This window comes from Felis catus, chromosome B4 (genome assembly GCF_018350175.1).
Source record: "Felis catus isolate Fca126 chromosome B4, F.catus_Fca126_mat1.0, whole genome shotgun sequence".
NCBI classification, from domain to species: Eukaryota; Metazoa; Chordata; class Mammalia; order Carnivora; family Felidae; genus Felis; species Felis catus.
Window position 1 is genome coordinate 42,844,513 of NC_058374.1, and position 21,928 is coordinate 42,866,440.

General features: G+C 41.3%; 2 protein-coding genes and 1 long non-coding RNA gene across 3 annotated transcripts in view; 1 reads left to right on the plus strand and 2 right to left on the minus strand.

The window, feature by feature from the left end:
• CLEC4A (C-type lectin domain family 4 member A) overlaps positions 1–2,764 on the minus strand; it is a 56,037-nt gene extending 53,273 nt beyond the window's left edge. The window contains exon 1 of the mRNA XM_045061330.1: positions 2,677–2,764. The gene's annotated coding sequence lies outside the window, so the exon portion shown is untranslated. The remainder of the gene's footprint in view (positions 1–2,676) is intronic.
• NECAP1 (NECAP endocytosis associated 1) lies at positions 668–14,119 on the minus strand. The gene is made up of 8 exons (XM_003988373.4): positions 13,978–14,119; positions 8,151–8,251; positions 7,634–7,738; positions 6,635–6,716; positions 5,672–5,780; positions 5,400–5,583; positions 2,677–2,779; positions 668–2,381 (listed from the first exon to the last, which is right to left on the minus strand). Exons 1-8 carry the CDS (start codon positions 14,070–14,072, stop codon positions 2,333–2,335), a joined length of 828 nt encoding a protein of 275 aa, XP_003988422.1. The 5' UTR covers positions 14,073–14,119; the 3' UTR covers positions 668–2,332.
• A 174-nt stretch (positions 14,120–14,293) lies between these two features.
• On the plus strand, positions 14,294–14,973 carry LOC123386525. The gene is made up of 2 exons (XR_006600518.1): positions 14,294–14,511; positions 14,568–14,973. It is a non-coding gene; the product is annotated as an uncharacterized LOC123386525 (long non-coding RNA).
• Positions 14,974–21,928: the final 6,955 nt, after the last annotated feature.

Sequence of the window (21,928 nt, forward strand, 5' to 3'; positions counted from 1 at the left end):
TATAACTGAGGGGGTTGAGCTAAAAACAAAACAAAACAAACAAAAAAAAACAAACAAAAAGATTGTCCACTTTCTTCCCCAAACAAAACCTGAGGTTTATGATACACTTCTATCAGTGACAGTGCCTCACAACCTCAGTAATGATAAGAAAGGCCGTGGGTGGGAAAGACATCTAGGCCCTACTCTAGGAGGTACATCAGAATCTCTACAGAGAGCAGTGTGTTACTTTATTTAAAAAAGCAAGCACACGTATCATTCTGATTCACCTTCTGTGAAAAGCACTGAATGAGAACTCCAAGATCCTTCTGGCTTCCAAAGTCTATAACTCTGTCTTTAGTTCCATGTCTTACAGATCCCCCTCATTGATGCTGATTATAGTTCTGGGACGTGAGTGGTGGCCTCGATCATGAAGATAATCTGAAGCAAAAGAAATGAACTGTACCAGCAAATAAATAATTAATATATACGATCTCTATAAAGAGTGGAGTGCTCTGTGGGTTTAGAACCATGAGTACCGAAGTCTAGCCTGAACTGCTGAATGAAACCCTATTTCTTGAAAAAGAGTAATAGATATAAAATGTCCATTTATTACCTACTGGCCCGTTTATATTGGGTCAGTTGAATTAAAAAGGCACTGAAATAGGCAAATTAAAGATAAAGGAGACACTACCTTTTTCCATATTTTTAATTACCATTATTGCACCAATACAGCATACGCTTTATATACATATATCTTAAATTTCATTTTCAGTTTTTCAGCAATTCAAATACATAATATATTATCATCTTGAGAATACAAAGAACACAACATGGAGGAAGATTGAGAAAATAGTTTCCCAGTAGTCAGTCACTAGTGATTCTATAGACTTTCCACTTAGTGTTTTCTATTGGAATTTTAAAAAGCCCTGCCATGGCTCTGTAAGAATAGAGCTGCCTGGAACAGGAGGCAATGAGAAAAAAATGGACCCAAAGTTAAAAAGAGTCAAGAAGGAAATCCAGGAGAGAGACTATATTTTGAAACTAAACACGAGCCTCCCAAAGTGTACACATCCAAAGAAGTGCTGAGGGAAGAAACGAGATCTTCCCATTTCACCCTCAAAATTGCCCATTAACAAACACAATTGATAGTGCCCATTCATTTGAGAAAGGGAACTGTCTTCACAGCACTGTAAAAGGAATGGTGGGGTAGAGGGAAGGGAAAGTGGTGGGAGAGCAACTTGCTTTTGAGATACCCTCTGTGATGGTTTAGCGAAGCGGTCACTCGGGCAGAACCCAGGACGGCTAGTGCCGTGGACTCTCCAGCTTCCTTCATAAGTGACAATGTATGTAATAGCAGCTTTCTATGAAAGGGCTAGATGCACTGAAAACGAAATGTTCACGCAAGGGGCCAGATACCCAGGCAGCAAGGCAATGTGGGTACTGAAAAAGAGTTACGTGCTTTTCAACCCGTCTGCTCTACAGATCAGGTTAAAAACTCGAAACCCTTCAACTCCAGGTCAAATAATGGGGCAAGTGCAAAGTAATGCCGCGCTTCAAATGCAGCCACCAGATGGAGCTGCAAGAAAGTCAACGCTTCTCTACAATAGGACTTGGAAAACACAGCCCCTTGAACCTCCTTCATCCAAGAGACACCCACTGATCAAAGATGTCGCACTATTCAACAAATAAAAGAACAGTGGAGGTGCCACCAACAAACCCTCTGAGCACAGGAGGAAACAATGTAAACACACGAGGGCGATGGAGCTGCCCCCCGCCCTGGATGTTCACTGGACAGGATAAGCCTGCAGGAGAGTCTACCTCAGAGACCCAGGAAACAGGTCTTTCTTCACACCTATCCCTGTCAAAACTCTGAATCTGTAAACACTGAGGTTGGCCAGTCCATTTGGAGGGTCGTAGGCTAGTGGGAAAGGAAATGTCAAGGTTTTTGTCTCCCCTGAAATTGCTAAATAGGGCTTCACAAAGAGGCACACAGCGTCATGAGATGATTCTGAAATAAGTTGAAGAATTGAAAAGAACAACTTTACAGATATTAGAATTCACTTCTCCCTCAAAGAGATCTGGCCTTTGGGGCCCTGCATAGTCAGCCACAAGTGTGAGAAGACCCACCACTCCCCTGCCTTAACAGTGAACAGGAGATGAGAGATTCTTCCTCGGCTGTACGCAAGTAACAACATAGGGGGGTGACGTGATCCAGCTTGAATGCAATGGAGGAGCTATGAAAAAGATTGTCCAGTAATTTTGGTTCTGGGAAGAGAAGGGGTTCCTAACTTCCCTCACAGATTGGTGCCCTCAAGGTCATTTTTTTTTTCTTCAAGTCTGTCCTTAATGCTATTCAGAACTGGACCCAGTTGGATGGCTGTGGTGCCTGGTTTGGAACAGAGCTGCAAGACAGGAGAACAGAGAGAAAGCCAAAGGAATTAGGACAGCTACTCCATTCTTCACTTAATAGTTTCCAAGAAAATCACTGCCCAGAATTTCTGAAACTATACCTCACAGAAATTCTACTTATCAAGGCTTGAAACATCCCAGTCAAACTTCACCCTACAGCTTTCTTATCCCACCATCCCCAGCACTAACTCTACTTCCTTACCTAAACTTCCTGCCTAAGACGTTTCATTGGACGGTAACATTCCCTGTACCCTGATTGACAGTATGCTGGTTTCACTGTGCTCATACCTGGAAGCAGTGCTAAAGTCTCCCCACAAGTCATTGCTTGCAGACACTGGAGCTGGTGCTGGTGCCGGGACAGGAGCAGGAGCATCCAAATCTAAAAGGATATCTGAATACAGGGCAGACGGAAGAAAAAGAAAAGGGGAAGCATAATAAAAATCTTAGAAATAAAAACTTACGCTTACACCAAAATCTATACACAAATGTTCCTTGCAGCTTTATCTGCAAGAGCCAAAAACTGGATATGAGCCAGATGTTCCCCCGTGGGTGACGACGGTTAAACGCGCTATGGTACATCCATACCATGGAATACTACCCAGCAAGAAAGAGAAACAAACTGCTGATGTACACAACTTGGATGAATCTCAAGGGAATTATGCTGAGTGGAAAAAGCCAATTCCCAAAGGTTATGTACTGTATGTTTCCACTTATATAACATTCACGAAATGACAAAATTATAAAGATGGCAAACAGATTAGTGATCGCCAAGGGTTAGAGGAGGCGTGGGGCAGGACTCGGGGGGAGGTGTGGGTATAAAAGGATGATGTGAGGGATCCTTGCACTGAGGGAGCTGTTCTGTATCCTGACCGTGGTAACAGATCCAGGCACCTAACATGATCAGAGTGCAGAGAACTAAACACACATATACACACGAATGAGAACACGTGTAGCTGGTGAAATCTACATAAGATCAGTAGATGGTATCAATGTGAATTTCCTGATTAAGCTGTTCCACTTAGGTTTTGCAAACAGTTACCATTTAGGGAAAATGGGCAAAGAGGACCCAGGATTTCTTTCTGTTATTTTTTACAACTGCACGTGAACCTACAATCATCTTAAAATAAAAAGCTTCATTCAAAAAAATTAAAAATAAATCTTAGACATTATCCCCCCAGTGCCTTCTGGAGACACTTATGAAAAGAAGTAGGTTACAACCATTTTTATCTCAAAATTCCAGAAAGAAAAAGTTTACTCTTAGTAGTCAATTATACGAATAATCTCAGGAAAATTCCTTTTCACGTTCGAATGTTCTCACTCTTTTATTTTTTTTTAATGTTTATTTTTTGAGAGAGCACACACATACATACGCATGTGAGAGAGGGGAAGGGGCAGACAGACAGGGCTACAGAGGATCAAGGCAGGCTCTGCACTGACAGCAGAGAGCCTGACACAGGGCTCGAACACACGAACTATGAGATCACAACCTGAGCCGATGTCAAACCCAGGCACCCCTAATATTCTCATTCTTGAAATGGAAAGAACTAGATCTATTTTTTTTTTTGCCATTAGATGGTACAGAAAACTGAAAATGTATTCACGAACCCAGATGCTGTCTAACGGTCTCCCAGCTGCCCTAGCGAAGAAACAGGAAAAATGAAAACATCACGTTTACTGAGTGGCTGCTCTGCGCCACAGACAGTGCTAGGTGGCATCAGGCCACCTCACCTTCACAATCTGGGTGTAGTTTTAAGTCTCCATTATGTAGATAAGGATATTAAGACAGAAAATGTAAATAATATCACCAAGTACACTCAGATATAAAATAGCAGAGCTCAGGGTGCCTGGGTGACTCAGTCGGTTGAGCGTCCGACTTCAGCTCCGGTCATGATCTCACGGTCCGTGGGTTCGAGCCCCGCGTCGGGCTCTGTGTCAGTCCAGAGCCTGGACCCTGCTTTGGATTCTATGCCTCCCTCTCTCTCTGCCCCTCCCCCACGCAGGCTCTGTCTCTATCAAAAAATGAATAAACGTTAAAAAAAATTTTAAAAAAACAAAAAAAGCAGAGCTCTCACCAAAATCTGAGTGCATCTGACTCTCAGGCCTACTAGCATCTAACCGAGGTACAATGAAGGAAATAGTCTTTTTCTTAATAACCACTCATTTTCTTTTTTTGGGCGGGCGGGAGAATCTCAAGCAGGTTCCACACCCAGCTTGAAGCCTGATGCGGAGCTCAATCTCACAACTATGAGATCAAGAGCTGAGCTGAAGTCAAGAGTCAGATGCTTAATCAACAGAGCCACCCAGGTGCCCAATATCCACTCATTTTCTGACAAAGAACCTACCAAATACCATGACTCTCGGTTCAATAGAAAAGCTTAAATTCCTTGCTAAAGGCTGTCAGAATCACCTTTCAGTACCAAGTGTCATTAATAGCAAAAACATCAATACTCTCCTTGGCAAACAGGGGTACGGTACCCAACTGAAACTTAAGATATGATGATTTCTTGATGTGTAAGTGATGAATCACTAAATTCTACCCCTGAGATCATCATTACACCACATGTTAAACTTGGATTTAAGTAAAATTTAAAAATTAAGGGGCGCCTGGGTGGCGCAGTCGGTTAAGCGTCCGACTTCAGCCAGGTCACGATCTCGTGGTCCGTGAGTTCGAGCCCCGCGTCAGGCTCTGGGCTGATGGCTCAGAGCCTGGAGCCTGCTTCCGAGTCTGTGTCTCCCTCTCTCTCTGCTCCTCCCCCATTCATGCTCTGTCTCTCTCTGTCCCAAAAATAAATAAACGTTGAAAAAAAAAATTAAAAAATAAATAAATAAATAAAAAAATTAAAAAAAATAAAATAAAATAAAATTTAAAAATTAAAAAAAAAAAAAAAAAAAAGATAAGATGATTTCTCAAAGTTAAAAGTAACAGAGACGGAGCGCCTGGCTGGCTCAGAGGGTGCAATGTGCAACTCTTGTTCTCAGGGTCTTGAGTTCAAAGTAACAGAGAGATTTACCTGCATCACTACCTCCATGGTTAGATTTTGGAATGGGTGGTGGAGTGACATGATTGCTGATGGCAACTGAGGAGGATGGTGGGGGGATGGTGACTTTGCCTCCAGGTGGGGGTGGGAGCAGGCTCAGGCCCCCAGTTCCCGCAGCCTTGGGCTTGGAAGCACCACCTTTCTTAGTTGTAATGTTCTATAAAAAAGAAAACAGAGAAGAGAAAGAAAAAGTCACAAGCTTATTATGGAAATTCAGGGAGCGGGAGGAAAGAAACCATACTCACCCCAATACTCAACTTGATGGTCTGTCCTTCCTTGAAGCCCAGATCCAACTTGGGACGAGTGTCCATTTCCTGAGATTCTCTGGAAATCTCAGATTCCTGCTTTACCCACCTTCAGTAAAAGAGTAAATTAGCTCAATTTGGGACTACCTGAAAGCAGAGCTGACACACAAATTTGAGTGTAACTAGCTTATGTGAAACAGGACTCCAGAAAGCAGAGTGAAGGAACATGAAAAGTGAGGAAGGAAAAGAAGAAAAGCCAAAACAGGGCAACAGGGTTCAATATCACCGAGGAGCCATTCAGAATGCATATTTAACTTGTCCCTCCAAAGGAGGGCATTTAGCCGCCAATTTCCACCCGCCACGGGTGAGGGCTGCCCCTGAGGGGACGTTAATTCCTCCGTCCTTCGGGCTGCATCCCTGTGCCAACTGAGTGCACTTTCACAATTTTAGAGTTCTGAGGCAGAAAAGCAGACTTATGCCTGCCCTTGAAGCAGGAAGCTGATAGTGCATGGCGCTGTCCACCAGAGCTGTGGCAAAACTGAAGCAATGTCGTTGCAGGAGACATACAACACGTCAGCTACACAAAGCAACAAAACTGGCATGTAACTCCTCCTCTCTCACATACAGTCCTGCTGTGACTATATGCCTCCCTCGGCCACTTAAGAGAGCAAATGTCAATTCCTCCAGAGGCATAAGCAAAAGCATCATCTCAAAACACCGTACAAAGGACCAAAAACATATCCTGGGCTATAAGGAAAGGACAGAAGAGACACAAAGACGATGTAAGGAAACAGTGAATGGGAAGATTCAAATTCGTAACAAACTAGTTTATCAAATACGGAAACCAGCAGGTAAAAGAGGTAGTATCCATTCAACTGAGGAGGAGCATTTCCAAAACCCTTTAGCTTGGTTCAGGGTTAACTTAGCCAAGGTTTAACTCGGTTAAGGACAAGAATCACTCACTTGAAATGATCTTGCAAGGAGACATTAAAGTCAAAGGCATCACCCCGATCTGTGAAGCCAATGCCAATGAAAGCACTACGCCCTGTGAAAAAGACAGGAATACTCAGAACAGGAAGTGTCCCTTAGGGAAAATTCCACCCAATGAAAATTAACAGTTACCTTAACTAGATAAAGTCTGTGAATGTGAAACATTTCTCACAGCCCAGGGGTCCACACCCTACATATTGCCCAAGAGACAAATGCTGCCATACTTGTTTTTGTCAATAATGGGGCGCCTGGGTGTCTCAGTCGGTTGGGCGGCCGACTTCGGCTCGGGTCATGATCTCGTGATCCATGAGTTCGAGCCCCGCATAGGGCTCTGTGCTGACCACTCAGGCCTGGAGCCTGTTTGGGATTCTGTGTCTCCCTCTCTCTCTGACCCTCCCCTGTTCATGCTCACTCTCTCTCTGTCTCAAAAATAAATAAACGTTAAAAAAAAAATTTTTTTTTTTAAATAATATTTTACTGGAACACAGCTATTCCCATTTGTTTACATATTATCTATAGCTGCTTTCATAGTACATCAGCAGAACTGAGTAGCTACAATAGAGACCATTTGGCCTGCAATCTAAAATATTCACCATCTGTCTTTCCAGAAAGTTTGCCCACCTCTGATATAGACTATGGGGAAAAGATAGAAAATGCCCTAGACATAGATGATTTAAGACAGTCCCACCAAAACCCACCACAAACAATGAATGAGTGGGCAATATGTATGAATTCTTTGGTTGGATAGACATTTATTTATATCCACCTATTAATTATCATTTCTTGAACTTGTTTTTATTTATTACAAACAACATGTTAATCCTTGTCCTTTAGCAACCATAGTTAACTGTGGAGCAAGGGGTGGAAAAATTTAGTAAACTGAAGTTAAGATAAATGCAACTGAGACGCACTTTATTGAAAGGCATTACCTATTTTCCTAACCTCACCCATTCAAAGCCCCAGATCCCTTACCAGTACCATCCTGGATCCGGATTACAAAGTAGCGGCTGGAATCTGTCACTGTCTCCACAGCAATACCAGGATATTGTTCTACTGGTGCCTGAGCAAAGAGCTCCCCTAACAGGTAAGAAAAGGACTTCCTTGAGCTAAAGAAGCAAAAATCTAAAACTCTAACAAATATTTCCATTCCAGTCTCCAACTTAAATGTATTTATAAAAGTTCACCAAAAATGGGGTGCCTGGGTGGCTGAGTCGGTTAAGCATCTGACTCTTGATTTCGACTCAGGTCATGATCTCATGGTGTGTGGGTTCAAGCCACGTGTTGGGCTCTGCGCTGAAAACTCAGAGCCTGCTGGAGATTCTCTCTCTCTCCTCTCTCTGTGCCCCTCCCCTGCTCACTCTCTCACTCTCAAAATACATAAACATTAAAAAAAAAAGAAGAAGAAGAAGAAGAAGAAAAGAAAAAGGAAAAGAAAAGGCACACCAAACTAATACCCTTAATATGTTAGAGGGTCACCAGCACAGATTACCTGAAACTTTATCCTCAAGCTTGATATAAGCAATCTTCCCTTTTGAAGTGATTCGGAGGCGGCCAGTCCAATCAGGCTGGTCTAATTTCCAGTCAGATGCCCTAGGACAGGAAAATAGGAAGCCTCAAGTCTATGGCTTTTATTACGAAAAACCTACACAGAATCATTTGCCGTATTTCTATTTCCCTTCTTGCTTATTCTACCTATTAAATAATTAACAAGAATAACTCATGATCCCTGCTGCCCAGATGCCTCATATGACATATAATCCAAAGCAAACAAAAGACAGTGTTACTCCTTAAGAATTCTGGAGTCTAATAAGCATCAATAAAAACATGTAAAAGTACAAATACAAGCAATTAAAACTAACTCTCATAATGGTACTATACTGCCACACTGCAGAGGATATTTTATATAATAGTGTTTTACTGATCAATAACAGAGTCTACTGAATGAACTATACTGGGTAACAGAAGGCTTCCCAAATCCCTTAAATGTATTATCATCTTTCACTAAATTCAACCAATACTTACAGAATGCATATTAAGTCACAGGCACTGTTCTAGGTGAATGAACAAAACAAAGACTCTTACCCTCGTGAGGTTTATATTCTAATAGAAAATAGACAATAAAAAATAAACATAACAAGTAAAATAATTAGTATCTCAGAAAATGGTAAGCGCTACAGCAGAAAGAAAATGAAGAAGCAGAAAAGGGAAATCGGGAGGGTAGTGGGAGAGTAAACAGGTTGCAGCATTCAAGAGGGTAGTCAGGGGAGGCCTTATTAACAAGGTGAAATGAGGGGCACCCGGGTGGCTCAGTTGGTTGAGCGTCTGACTTCAGTTCAGGTCATCATGATCTCACAGCTCCTGAGTTCGAGCCCCGTGTGGGGCTCTGTGCTGACACCTCAGAGCCTGGAGCTGCTTCAGATTCTGTGTCTCCCTCTCTCTCTCTGCCCCGAACCCACTCGCATTCTGTCTCTGTCTCTCTCCAAAATAAATAAACATTAAAAAAAAAATTTTTTTTTTTAAACAAGGTGAAATGTGGGCAAAAATGTGAAGGAAGCAAGAGAGTTACTCATGCAGATATTGGGGGGAGGGGGAAGGAGCTCCAGGTTTGAAACAATTAGTGCAAAGGTGCTAAGGTGCGAGTGTACCTGGAATGCTTGCCCTCAAAAAGAAAGCCACTGCAGCTGGAACAAAATAAGAGATGAGGTGGGGATGAGGTAACAGAGGGGCAAATTTTACAGCCCTCGTACGAACTTTAGCTTTTACTGAGTGAAAAAGGAGGCAGTACCAGTTTTAAGCAGAGGTGAAACATGATCTTCCTTTGACTTTAAAAGGATCACCTTGTCTGTTGTACACAGAAGCAATGTAAATACTGAAGCAGGGGGATTATAGTTAAGAGACTACCACCGCAATCCAGGAGTCATGACGGTGACTAGGAAGGGACAGGAGCAGAAGCGGCTAGATTCTAGATACATTTAAAGCCAAGAAACGGGGTTTTCTAAAGGACTGAATGTGAGGTAGGAGGAGTCAAGGATGACTGAAGTTTTTCGCCTGAGCAAAGGAACTGCCAATAACTGAGACAGAAAGGCTATAGGTAGAGCATGTCTGAGAAGCTCAGGAGTTCAGTTTTGAATATGTTGAGTTGGAGACGTCAAATTGATTTCTCAAGTGAAGATACAGAGAAGGCATTTGAATATGAGTCAGGAGTTCAGGAAAAACATGTGGGCTAGAGATACAGATGTCCGTGGAAACATTACAAAATACTGAATACTTATAATCTGTGTGATACATGAATTTGAAGGAAATCTAAGACATTATTTAAATATGACCAATTTTACAAAGCTCTGAATTTGTGAGTTTGTTTTTGTCAGCGTGTGGAAAAGAGAGGGCAAAGTAAAAGTTATTAAGCAACTCATCATGGGGCACCTGGCTGGCTCAATCCCTAGAGCATGTGACTTTTGATCTTGAGGTTATGAGTTCAAGCCCCGTGTTGGGTACAGAGATTACATAAAAATAAAATCTCAGGGCACCTTGGTGGCTCAGTCAGTTGAGCACCAGGCTCTAAATTTCAGCTGCATTCGTGATCTCGCGGTCACAAGATCGAACCCCGCATGGGGCTCCACACTGAGGGCAGAGCCTGCTTAGGATTCTCTCTCTCCCTCTGCCTCTATCCCATGCTCTCTCTCTTTTTGTCTCTCAAAAAGAATAAAAATTTTAAAAAAATAAAATCTTTGGGGCACCTGGGTGGCTCAGTCGGCTAAGCGTCCGACTTCAGCTCAGGTCACGATCTCGCGGTCCGTGAGTTCGAGCCCCGTGTCGGGCTCTGGGCTGATGGCTCAGAGCCTGGAGCCTGCTTCCGATTCTGTGTCTCCCTCTCTCTCTGACCCTCCCCCGTTCATGCTCTGTCTCTCTCTGTCTCAAAAATAAATAAACGTAAAAAAATAATAATTAAAAAAATAAAATAAAATAAAATCTTTAAATAAAAAACCTCATCCCTCAGAAACCTGAAGACTAATACTTGCAAGGCAGAAAGGTAACAATAAAATATATCTAAACAAGAAGCAAAGGTGGAAAGGAAAAAAAAAATGAAAATTAGCACAGGTTTTGAACAGGATTTATAAATCCTTGTCATGCCCTCATCTCTTAATGCGGTGCCTCAAGTACTTGAATCTGATCCACACTATAATGCTCTAAAGGTCCCCGAGTTTTAATTTTTTTTAAGGAGTCATTACTTATTCTACCATCACACCATGAGCTAAACACTGTGTACTGAATATATCAGGAACAAGCCTACTAGATGTGTTTCCTGGGACAGGTTCCTTGGCTTATTTATCTTGCGTGTCCAGTGGCCGATATTTAACAAATCCTCAGTAAGTGAATGGATATCCCCAGCAGCAATTTCCCTCAGCCCGGAGCCTTAGTTCCTTTCCCATTCCCAAGACCTAGCCCGAGGAACTCTTGGTTTCGCTGGTCTTCTGAACTGACTTCACAAATTTGCATTGACGTCAGTAATAAACCCTTACAGCAACCATCTGGAATAGGCATGGAAAGCCTACCATCTCTGTCCGTCTCAATGAAGAATAGTAACACAGGAAGTAATGCCTAACTTCGAAGTCCAGCATTCTTCTCATTACATTAAAACAGAGTATTGAGTTTACTAATGATTTAGCTGAGGGGAAGGGCAGTGATGAATATGACAACAGTTTCATAGGTTGGGAAACCATTTTCTAATCATTTCTAACATTCTCATCGATCTAAATTGTCAGAGAAAGTCTGGGAAGCAACAGCTTACACTACGTGAATCAAAGTCATTCATTCCCTCAATCTTACTAATCACTCAAAGTATTCCTCCTGCTTCCTAAAAATCCCAGTTTTTCCTTTAAAGGCAGCCTAAAGAATAAGTCATGCTCATAATGTAAAACGGGTTCTGTAAACAAGATTAGGCAGACAAAAAGGCATAAAAGTAACATTTATCAAGTACCTATTACGTGCCAAGCATTATGCCTATTCCTATGAAAATTAAGTGAAAGGATACTGCAAGGTAAGTAGTAGTATATCCATTTTTACAAACGAGGAAACTACAGTTCAAGAGAGGTGTGGGGCGCCTGGGTGGCTCAGTCGGTTGAGCGTCCGACTTCGGCTCAGGTCACGACCTCATGGTTTGTGAGTTCGAGCCCCGCGTCAGGCTCTGCGCTGACAGCTCAGAGCCTGGAGCCTGCTTCGGATTCTGTGTCTCCCTCTCTCTCTGCCCCTAACCCACTCGCATTCCATCTCTGTCTCTCTCAAAAATAAATAAACATTAAAAAAATTAAAAAATAAAAAAAAATTAAAAAGAGTTAGGTGTCTTGCCAAGAGTAACCCAGCAAATAAATGGGAATCTCGATGCACACTTAGTTCAGCTCTCTTCACTCACTATACTAAGAGTGGCTAATGATAAAATGCCTCTTGAGGATAAGAAATGTCAATAACAAGCACAGAAAACACAGACAACAAGAAATAGAGGAAAATTAAGAAATTGTTTTGATGGCTCAGTGCAGTTAACTGACATGCAGATAAAAGGCTGTGGATAAACTAGGAAGTGAAAGTCGAGAATGCAGGTGGGTGAGAGGAGGAAGGTCGTTGAAAAAGCTTAAAGTAGAAGAAAGAGAAGAGAACCCCACTGTATGATGTATCATACCCTTTCGGAAGTCTTAACTACTGAACAGTTCAATCACTGCTAATTTATGTGATGAAGTGGAATCTACTAATTTCTCCCAAGTTTACAGAGTGCCCGCTACGTGCAGGACACTGTACTAGACCCTGGTACTATAAACTTAGAAAAGACCTCAAGTTGTTCACAGCTAGCCTGGAGAAACAGCAGATGGAACAATCAATTACAATACAGAAGGAAGAGCACTAGGACAGAGATCAGCAGTGGTGCTACGGAGGCCCACACAGAGCGCACCTAAGCCAGAATGGCAGGGTCAAGCTTCGGGAAGCCCAAAGCAGCAGATGTCCCTGCTGACTCACACACCACTACCAGTAACTATCATCGAAAAGCACGTAGATTCCTATTCGTGGTCGATTTGGGGCCTGACTGAAAACTGGAATTAGGACCACCTCTGCCAAAACGTGCCACCCACAGCGTCTAGTGCACAGGTCAGCAAGCACGAAGAGAGTGATTCATGATGAATGAAACCCCAGTAAGGAGGCAAGCTAATGGCCCCAGGAGGAGGACAAGAGCCAAAGCAACGATAAATGCCAAGAGGAAAACCATGACGGTGAGGTGGACGAGAGAGGGGTAAGAACAGTGCCTTGTATTTAATATGCTGCTTTCCTGTTTCCTAAATTTTTTCACATTTCTTATATTATGTCACGTAACCCTCCAAAAACTTCTCTGAGGTACAGAACCAGAGCAGGTTTTCTGAGCACTTTTTTTTTTTTTCTATTTTACAGATGAGAAAAATGAGGCTTGCAGAGATTAAGCGATTTGTCCCAAATCATACAGCTGTTAAACTGTCAGGGTTCATACCCGTATTTTTGAATATATAACCTGGTTAACGTGTTAACTCCTTCCACTACATGACTTCATGACTGCCTAGAGCATCCTCAGAACCTCACCGACACGCGATCACAAGGTGGTTGGTTAGCCCTACAGAGAAAATGCTGCATTAACTTTGGAGAGAAAGGCTATGAGAGAGATTAAGAAGGGAGGAAAGGAAAATAGAAAATACCATGTAATCATCAAGAAAATGTACTGGAAAAAAAAAAAAACAGAATGGACAACTACTGGAAAACCTACCATCATAACCTTTGCCCACTAGCAAAAGAAGTGAAAGGAAAACCAAACGGCGGATCATGCTTGGTGGCAAGACTGGCACAGAAGATTAAATCGTATCACCTAGACAGCGGCCGACACGATGACTACCCACCATTATGCACGGGGTACTGGAAATGTTTATGAGAGACAGGGAGGTCAGGAGGGGGTACGACGAGGAGGAGAAACCGAAGGACGCAAGAAAGAACGAACTAAAGGTGACAGGCGATGGAGCAGGCACGACTGGATGGGTATGATGGGGAGCAGAAGGGTAACCCCGAGGGGCCCAAGGGAGGAGGAGTGGGAAGACGCAGATGGTAAATTTTTTTAAGCGGCGGAAACCAGGCTGGCATGCCACAGTGGGAAAAGAACAGGAGGACGGGGCGAGAACAACCCTGGTGGGGAGGCTAGCAAAGTGACAACTCAGAGGTGGCAGTGGCGGGGACTCGCAGCGTGCCACCTGAGGAGGACACTGTCATCCCCGACCTGGTATGCGTGTACTGCAGAGCCTCGGGGCTAGTACCTGTAACCGCGGTTGGAGGCCCGGGGAGGGATCCGGTAGACGCTAACGTCGGGCTTCACACACAGAACAGACTCGTACTCCAACTCCGCCGCCATCTTGGCTCTGCACTCCGCGCCACCGGGGGCGGGGCGTAGGAACGGGGGCGGGCGTAGGGGGGGGTGGGAAGTTGGGCCAGGCGCAACTTCCGCTGACGCCACTTCCGCGCGAGTTTAGTTTGGTTCCTGAGATTAACCTCCGGTGGTGCGGGTTGGGGAAGCCATATTGAAAGCTGGAAACCGTGAAGCTGCGCAGTTCGCCATCTTGGGTAATGGCAAAACTTCCTTTCCAGGGCGCGGCGATTCGCGTTATGGAAATCTCCGTTCCGGAAAGGTGGTTGGGGTAATCGCCATCTTGCGGCTGGCAGGTGCCCGCGGTGCTTAGGAAGGAGGCGGACTGTGTTGGAATCTGGAGGATTTTTTTTCTGACAGAAGTCACTATTTAGCCGTAGTTTCCTGGCAAAAAAGGGGTATCTGCCCGTCGGTAATCTCAAACTGGGTACCTATGGTAAATGTATGACCCAGTCGTAGACGTGGTGGATTTTAATCCTCCAGCGTCTCAACGTTTAAAATGCCCAGCCTGATGAGTTGCCTGATAGCACCTTTTAATCTCGGATTAAAAGCACTTGTTGAAATAGTTTGCCGCACTTCCGATGTGCATTCTGGTTATCTTTCTGGAAAATGTGAACCTCTTAAACTCTTAAATGGGACCCTCAATTCCTGACAAATTCGCGAAGAATGATGAACTGTTATTTAATGCCCGCTATTTGCTCCCAGTCCCATAATGATAAATCCAACTGAATTCTTTCCATAAATATGTTTCTTGTACACTCCACAGGTAAACTTGCCTCAACACTATCGCTTAGAAACTGTTCAACGTGGATGGCAAATGTCAAAACTAAGATACGAACTCAACTGTGACTACAATACAAGAGTGGTCTTAACCACTTCGTTATCTTGACTGGTTGAAAATGGGTCCTTAATTGTCTACGTAGCTAAGGGATAATCTTAAAATTCAAAAAGCCTTATGATGTGTCCCTGTCAAGGATGTGGGAAATCAGCTACTGTCAAATACTGGCGCCAAGAATGAAGTGAAATTTAGCAGAATTGATCAAAATATTGTAAATAACATTCAATTTAGTAAATCCACGAATACTTATTTTAGAGACATTCTTACACGTGCAGAAAAGTAGGGACAATGTTTATTACAGCATTGCTTGTAATAGTGAAAACTACGAAACAACATGAACGTCTATCAATAGAAAAAATATATATTTAAAACATATATAACATAAAAATTTTTAAAAATATGTCTTGATATTAGAACCATAGGAAAATATTTAAGATAAAAAAACAGACAAAAAGAAAAACAGCAAACTTTCACTTAAAATTTCAGTAATCCTCAACTATTTCTCATTCCGGAATTCTGTTCTTCATATTCTTCAAACACTTACTTGCGCTTAAACCTACTATCTTGAACACTTTCCCCCCGGCCTGTCAATTTGGCAAACTGATACATTCACATATCTGCTCAAATATTACCTCCTTTGTGACTTCACCAATTATCATATTTTTTTAATTCTAATTCCAGTGTAGTTAACATGCAGTGTCGTATTAGTTTCAAGTGTACAATATAGTGAGCCAACGGTTCCATATATTACTCACTGCTCATCAAGATAAGTGTGCCCTTGGGGCGCCTGGGTGGCTCAGTCGGTTGAGCGTCCGGCTTCAGCTCAGGTCATGATCTCGCGGTCTGTGAGTTCGAGCCCCGCGTCGGGCTCTGGGCTGATGGCTCAGAGCCTGGAGCCTGTTTCCGATTCTGTGTCTCCCTCTCTCTCTGCCCCTCTCCCGTTCATGCTCTGTCTCTCTCTGTCCCAAAAATAAATAAAAATTAAAAAAAAAAAAAGATAAGTGTGCCCTTAATCCCTTTCACCCATTGCAGCCACCCCTCCACCCACCTTCCCTCCGGTAACATCTATGTGTTCTCTACAGTTAAAGAGTCCGGTTTTGGGGGGCACCTAGCTGACTGAGTCAGTAGAGCATGTGACTCTCATTTTCGGGGTTGTAAATTCGAGCCCCACATTAGGTGTAGAGATTACTTAAAAATAAAATCTTTAAAAAAAAGTCCGTTTTTTGGGTTGTCTCTTTTTTTTTTCCTTTGTTAGTTTTGTTTCTTACATTCCACCTAAGAGCGCAATCAAATGGTATTTGTCTTTCTCTGACTGACTTTCACCAGGTACTTACTTCAAATGAATTTTCTCTAATGCTTCCTCTTGTTTCTGTTATATCTTTTTGTTATACATAATGGGTGTATATTATGTTATACATAATACTTCAAATATCTCCCACTATACCACAAGCTCCATAAAGGCAAAAACTTTGCTTTTTCAGCACCCAGCACAATGTCGTTCACATAGTAGGCAATACTTATTATTAAATAACAGAAGATTTGCCTTTAACTATAATCATTTAACTTATTACTTTCACCACTTCCCAATATTTTTCAACTTCAGGCGCCTTCATATAGTTTTCAAAATATTCAGAGTGTTGGGGCGCCTGGGTGGCTCAGTCGGTTAAGCGGCAGACTTCGGCTCAGGTCATGATCTCGTGGTCCGTGAGTTCGAGCCCCGCGTCGGGCTCTGTGCTGACAGCTCGGAGCCTGGAGCCTGTTTCGGATTCTGTGTCTCCCTCTCTCTGACCCTCCCCTCTTCATGTTCTGGCTCTCCCTGTCTCAAAAATAAATAAAACGTTAAGAAAAAATTTTAAAAAAAATATTCAGAGTGTAGAAGGGGATAAAACGAAAAGTAAAAGTCCCCATCTCTGTATTATAAACAACTTTATGCTAACAAATTCGATAACTTAAATGAAATGGTCATTAATGTACAAAAACTTACCTAATATTATTCATGAAGGCATAGAAAATCTAAATAGTCCTACAACTATTAAAGAAATTGACTTCATACCTGAAAACCTTCCCACAAAGAAAACTCCAGGCCCAGATGGCTTCATTATTGATCAAACATTTTAGGAAGGAATAATATAAATCCTATGCAAGCTTTCTGAGAAATAGAAGAGGAAGGGGCACCTGGGTGGCTCAGTCAGTTAAGCGTTTGACTTCAGCTCAGGTCATGATCTCAAGGCTCATTGAGTTCGAGCCTCCCGTCAGGCTCTGTGCTGACAGCTCAGAGCCTGGAGCCTGCTTCAGATTCTGTGTATCCCTCTCTCTCTCTGTCCCTCCCCTGCTCGTGCTCTGTCTCTCTCTCAAAAATAAAAAAATAAGTAGTAAAAATATTTCCCAACTAATTTTTATGAGACAATCATTTGCCTTGATGCTGAAACCAAAGATATCATAAGAAAACTGTAGACCAATATTTCCTCATAAGCAATAATTCTTACCAAAATGCTAACAAATCAAATCCAACCATGTGTAAAAAAAGAGAATGCATCATGACCAACTGGGATTTACTCCAAAGAATTTAAGGTTCTGTTATAGAGAAAAAGCACATAGTCAACCCAACAGAAGCAGAAAAAAGAATACGAAAAACTTCAGTACTCATAAAAACTCTTACCAAACTAGGAATAGAAAGGGAATTCCTCAGTGTGATAAAGGACATCTATAAAAACCCTACAACTAACATCATGCTTACTGATGAAATATTGAATGCTTGTCTGCTAAGATCAAGAACGAGTGAAGAACAAGGCAAGTTTATGCCCTCACCACTTCTGTTAATTATCATCCTAAAGGTCCTCGTCATTACAATAGGGTAAGAAAAAGAAATACAAGTATACACATTGGAAAGAAAGAAAGAAAACTGCTCTGACTCGGGGATGGGGGTGGGGATGGGGAGGGGGGCACCTGGATGGCTCAGTTGGTTAAGCGCCCAGTTGATGGGATAGAGCCCTGCATCGGGCTCCGTGCTGACAGCACGGAGCCTGGAGCCTGCTTCCAATTCTGTGTCTCCCTCTCTCTCTGCCCCTTCCCTGCTCATGCGCTCCCTCTTGCGCCCACGCGCGCTCTCTCTGTCTCTCTCAAAATAAATAAACATTTTTAAAATATTTTTTTCAGTTAAACATACATTTATCACATCACCCATCATCCCACTCCAAAATATTTACCCCAGAGAAATTAAAACGTAGATCCACAGTCGGGCGCCTGGGTGGCTCAGTGGGTGGGGTGTCTGATTTCAGCTCAGGTCATGATCTCACAGTGTGTGTTCCAGCCCCACATCAGGCTCTGTGCTGACACCTCAGAGCCTGGAACCTGCTTCAAATTCTGTGTGTGTGTCTCTCAGTGCCCCTCCCCTATTCACACTCTGTTTCTCTGTCTCTCAAAAATGAATAAATGTAAAAAAAAAAAAAAATTTTTTTAACTAAAAACAAAACGTAGATCCCCAGAAAGGAAAATGTTCATAGCAGCTTTGTTTAAAATAGCCAAAAACTGAAAAAAAATACGAAATGTCCATCAATAGGAGAATGGATAAACAAATTGTGGTGTATCCATATAATGAAATACTGTCATATGGATATTCAACAGTATTAGGAAGGATAGCAATAAATAGCCTCAAACTAAACTCAGTAACAGCAATAAAAAGATTTGAAGTACTAATACCCATAATGACATAGATCGATCTCGAAAATATTATACCAAACAAAAAAGCCAGCCCCATACATACCATATGACTTCATTTTTTTTTTTTTACATTTATTTATTTTTGAGAGAGACAGAGACGGAATGCGAGTAGGTTAGGGGCAGAGAGAGAGGGAGACACAGAATCCGAAGCAGGCTCCAGGCTCTGAGCTGTCAGCACAGAGCCCGACGCGGGGCTCGAACTCACAAACCGTGAAATCATGACCTGAGCCAAAGTCAGACGCTTAACTGACTGAGCCACCCAGGCGCCCCCCATATGACTTCATTTATATGAAATTCCAGAAGATTTGTTGGTTACACAAAACATATATATTAATCAAGACTCAAGAAAGTATATTTTTAATGCATGCATTTTATGGTATGTAAATTAGAACTAAATAAAATTTATTTAAAAAAAATTAAAATCACCTCCGTGCTCTTCAAGATCTATTCTTCTTTCATTCTTCATTGAATTAACTACTGTTAATTTTTTCTGGTATTTTATGTGCATTACCCATTTATAAGTGTATGTGTATATATGTGTGCGTGTATAAGTGTATGTGTGTGTATGAGTGTATGAACTTACACAAATGGAGTTATGCTATACTTATTTGTCCACATTTTGCTTTTTACTTAACAATATACATCAAAACACCTTTTTGTGTCGGTATATATGGATAGACCTCAAACTTTTTAGCATTTTATGCATTCCATTAAAAGTTTATTTATCTATATAGTTCCATTTATCTATATATAAAGTTCCATTTATCTATACAGTATAGAATCTTTTCAAACTACCTGAAATTAAATTAATAATATTTACTTCCAAAGAATCAGCCAATAGGAGGTAGTAGAAGCATAGGAAATTTGAATTAGGAGAGACCGTTAGATATTTTTAAATAGCCTTTTCTGTACTTTTTTTTTACTATGACACACAGCAAGAACACATTTTACATTAGAACCCAATGCACACATGTATACTTGAAACAAAGGTTTCCCAAAATGATAACCTTATTAAACATGATGGCAGTTTATAATTTTTATTTTGCTCCGTTCTATTTTATATTTTTATTCTCAACCCACATAACTGATTTTAATACTGAGTAGTACATCGTGACTCACAGTAAAAAAATAAATAAATAAAACGGGATCTGACTCTGCTCATCATTTTACAGGTTAAAAAAAAAAGTAATGGAAAAAGACCAAGAATAATTCTGATAATTAGATCATATATTAAGATTATTATGTACATTATACTCTGCCTTTTAAAGAGTTGTCTTATAAACTCTCCACCAGCTTTACAATAAAGTCGAATTTTCGTAGCTAGTTGATTCTTCATAATCTTGCCCCAACCTTGCTTTTCAGGCTCACAGAGAGCCTCTTTTCTCATACTGTCTTCCTCTCACTCCCAGTGTCCCCTCTAACCTAATCGCATTGCTAATTTTGTAATTTTCCAAACACGTCTTTGTTCATGTTACACATATTTGCATAGACCGAAATGCCCTTCCCATTCATTCCTTGGTAAAATGCCTTCAGATGTAATTTATTTTTTTTTAATTTTTTTTTCAACGTTTTTATTTATTTTTGGGACAGAGAGAAACAGAGCATGAACAGGGGAGGGGCAGAGAGAGAGGGAGACACAGAATCAGAAACAGGCTCCAGGCTCTGAGCCATCAGCCCAGAGCCTGACGCGGGGCTCGAACTCACGGACCGCGAGATCGTGACCTGGCTGAAGTCGGACGCTTTAACCGACTGCGCCACCCAGGCGCCCCCTTCAGATGTAATTTAAATATCAATTTATCTGAGCAGTTATTCTCTCTTTTATTTAGCTTCCCTAAATAAAACTAGTAACTCCCTGCTCTATGCTCCCACTTATTTATACTTATCTATACTTGGACTTACTTATACTTAGTTTTAATTCTTACCACATTGCATTCAGCTGTTTATAGGTACATCTATTTTACAAAGGCAAGAAACCCATTTGTATTTACCCAGTATCTATCACAGCTTTCAGAATGTAGCAAGAACGCCATATTTTTTCGTTGTTGTTAAATGAATGATCATTTCTATCCATCTTTACTGGGATAATTTGTCCTTGCCCTGATCAAGAAAATTTTAAATGTCTTGGCTGCAATTCACCTTTGCCTACCAGTAGGGGGCAGCAGCTACACAATTTAAAAATTCTGGACTGGAGACTCTCCTAGAAGTCAAGCGAATTTTCTCGTATGTGTGATTTTTCCAAGTGTATGTGATTTAACCAAGTTCAACAAAAGCATTCTTGTAGAAATGACAGAGGCCTCATCCAACTCAAATTTTTATTACTTTTAAGATATATTTTAAACATGAAAATAAAAGTCAGAGTTTCTTGACTCTTTTCCACCAGTAACATATTTCTCAGCTCTTTATTCTTTGTGCGCATACAAAAAGCAGTTTATCACAGGGTTTTCAATTCCGTTTTACCTTTGCTCAGGGTACTGTTATCTATCACGAAATGGTACTTGTTAAAGTATAACTTTCCTAAATCCTAGGATTGCTACAAATGCACTGATAACAATTGTAATGAGCATTCAATCATAGTTTACAAACCTTCCTAACTTAGAATGGACCTTCGTGACCTTGTAGTTGAAATCTTGCACTTTACATATGACGGACTTGAATCCCAGACTTGTTAAGTCATTTGTCCAGACACACTTGGTGATGCAGTCAAAATTGAAAACTCATGCCTCATGATTTACAAATCAACATTCTCTTCACCACACCACACTATTTAATACAAGAAGCACTTAAGATACTGGCTCAAGGAAAAAAAAAAGATATTGGTTCAAAAATAATACACTCATGTAGTTTTGTATGCACATCTATTTTTTTCATTTGATATAAACCATAAAGATAAGTTCGCAAGTACATAACATACATAGGATATGTATTGCAAAATTTTTGTGATTAGAAAATGGCAATAATCTAAACACCCATCCATTTAGAATTGATCAATTCCATAAATAAATAAATTACGGTACATCTATCGATAAAGTATATGCACCTATTAAAAATTGAGGTTGACCTATATGCTCAGATATGAAAAGGTGAATTAAATAAGTGGAAAACTGCAAGTATAAAAAAAAATGTAATATTAGGTCATTTGTATAAAAATCTAAATATATATAAGAGATGCCTGGCTGGCTCAGTTAGTAGAGCATACGACTCTTGACTCTCGACCTTGGGGTCCTAAGTTCAAGCCCTACATTGGGTCTAGCACTTCCTTAAAAAAATGATAATAAAATAAATAAGT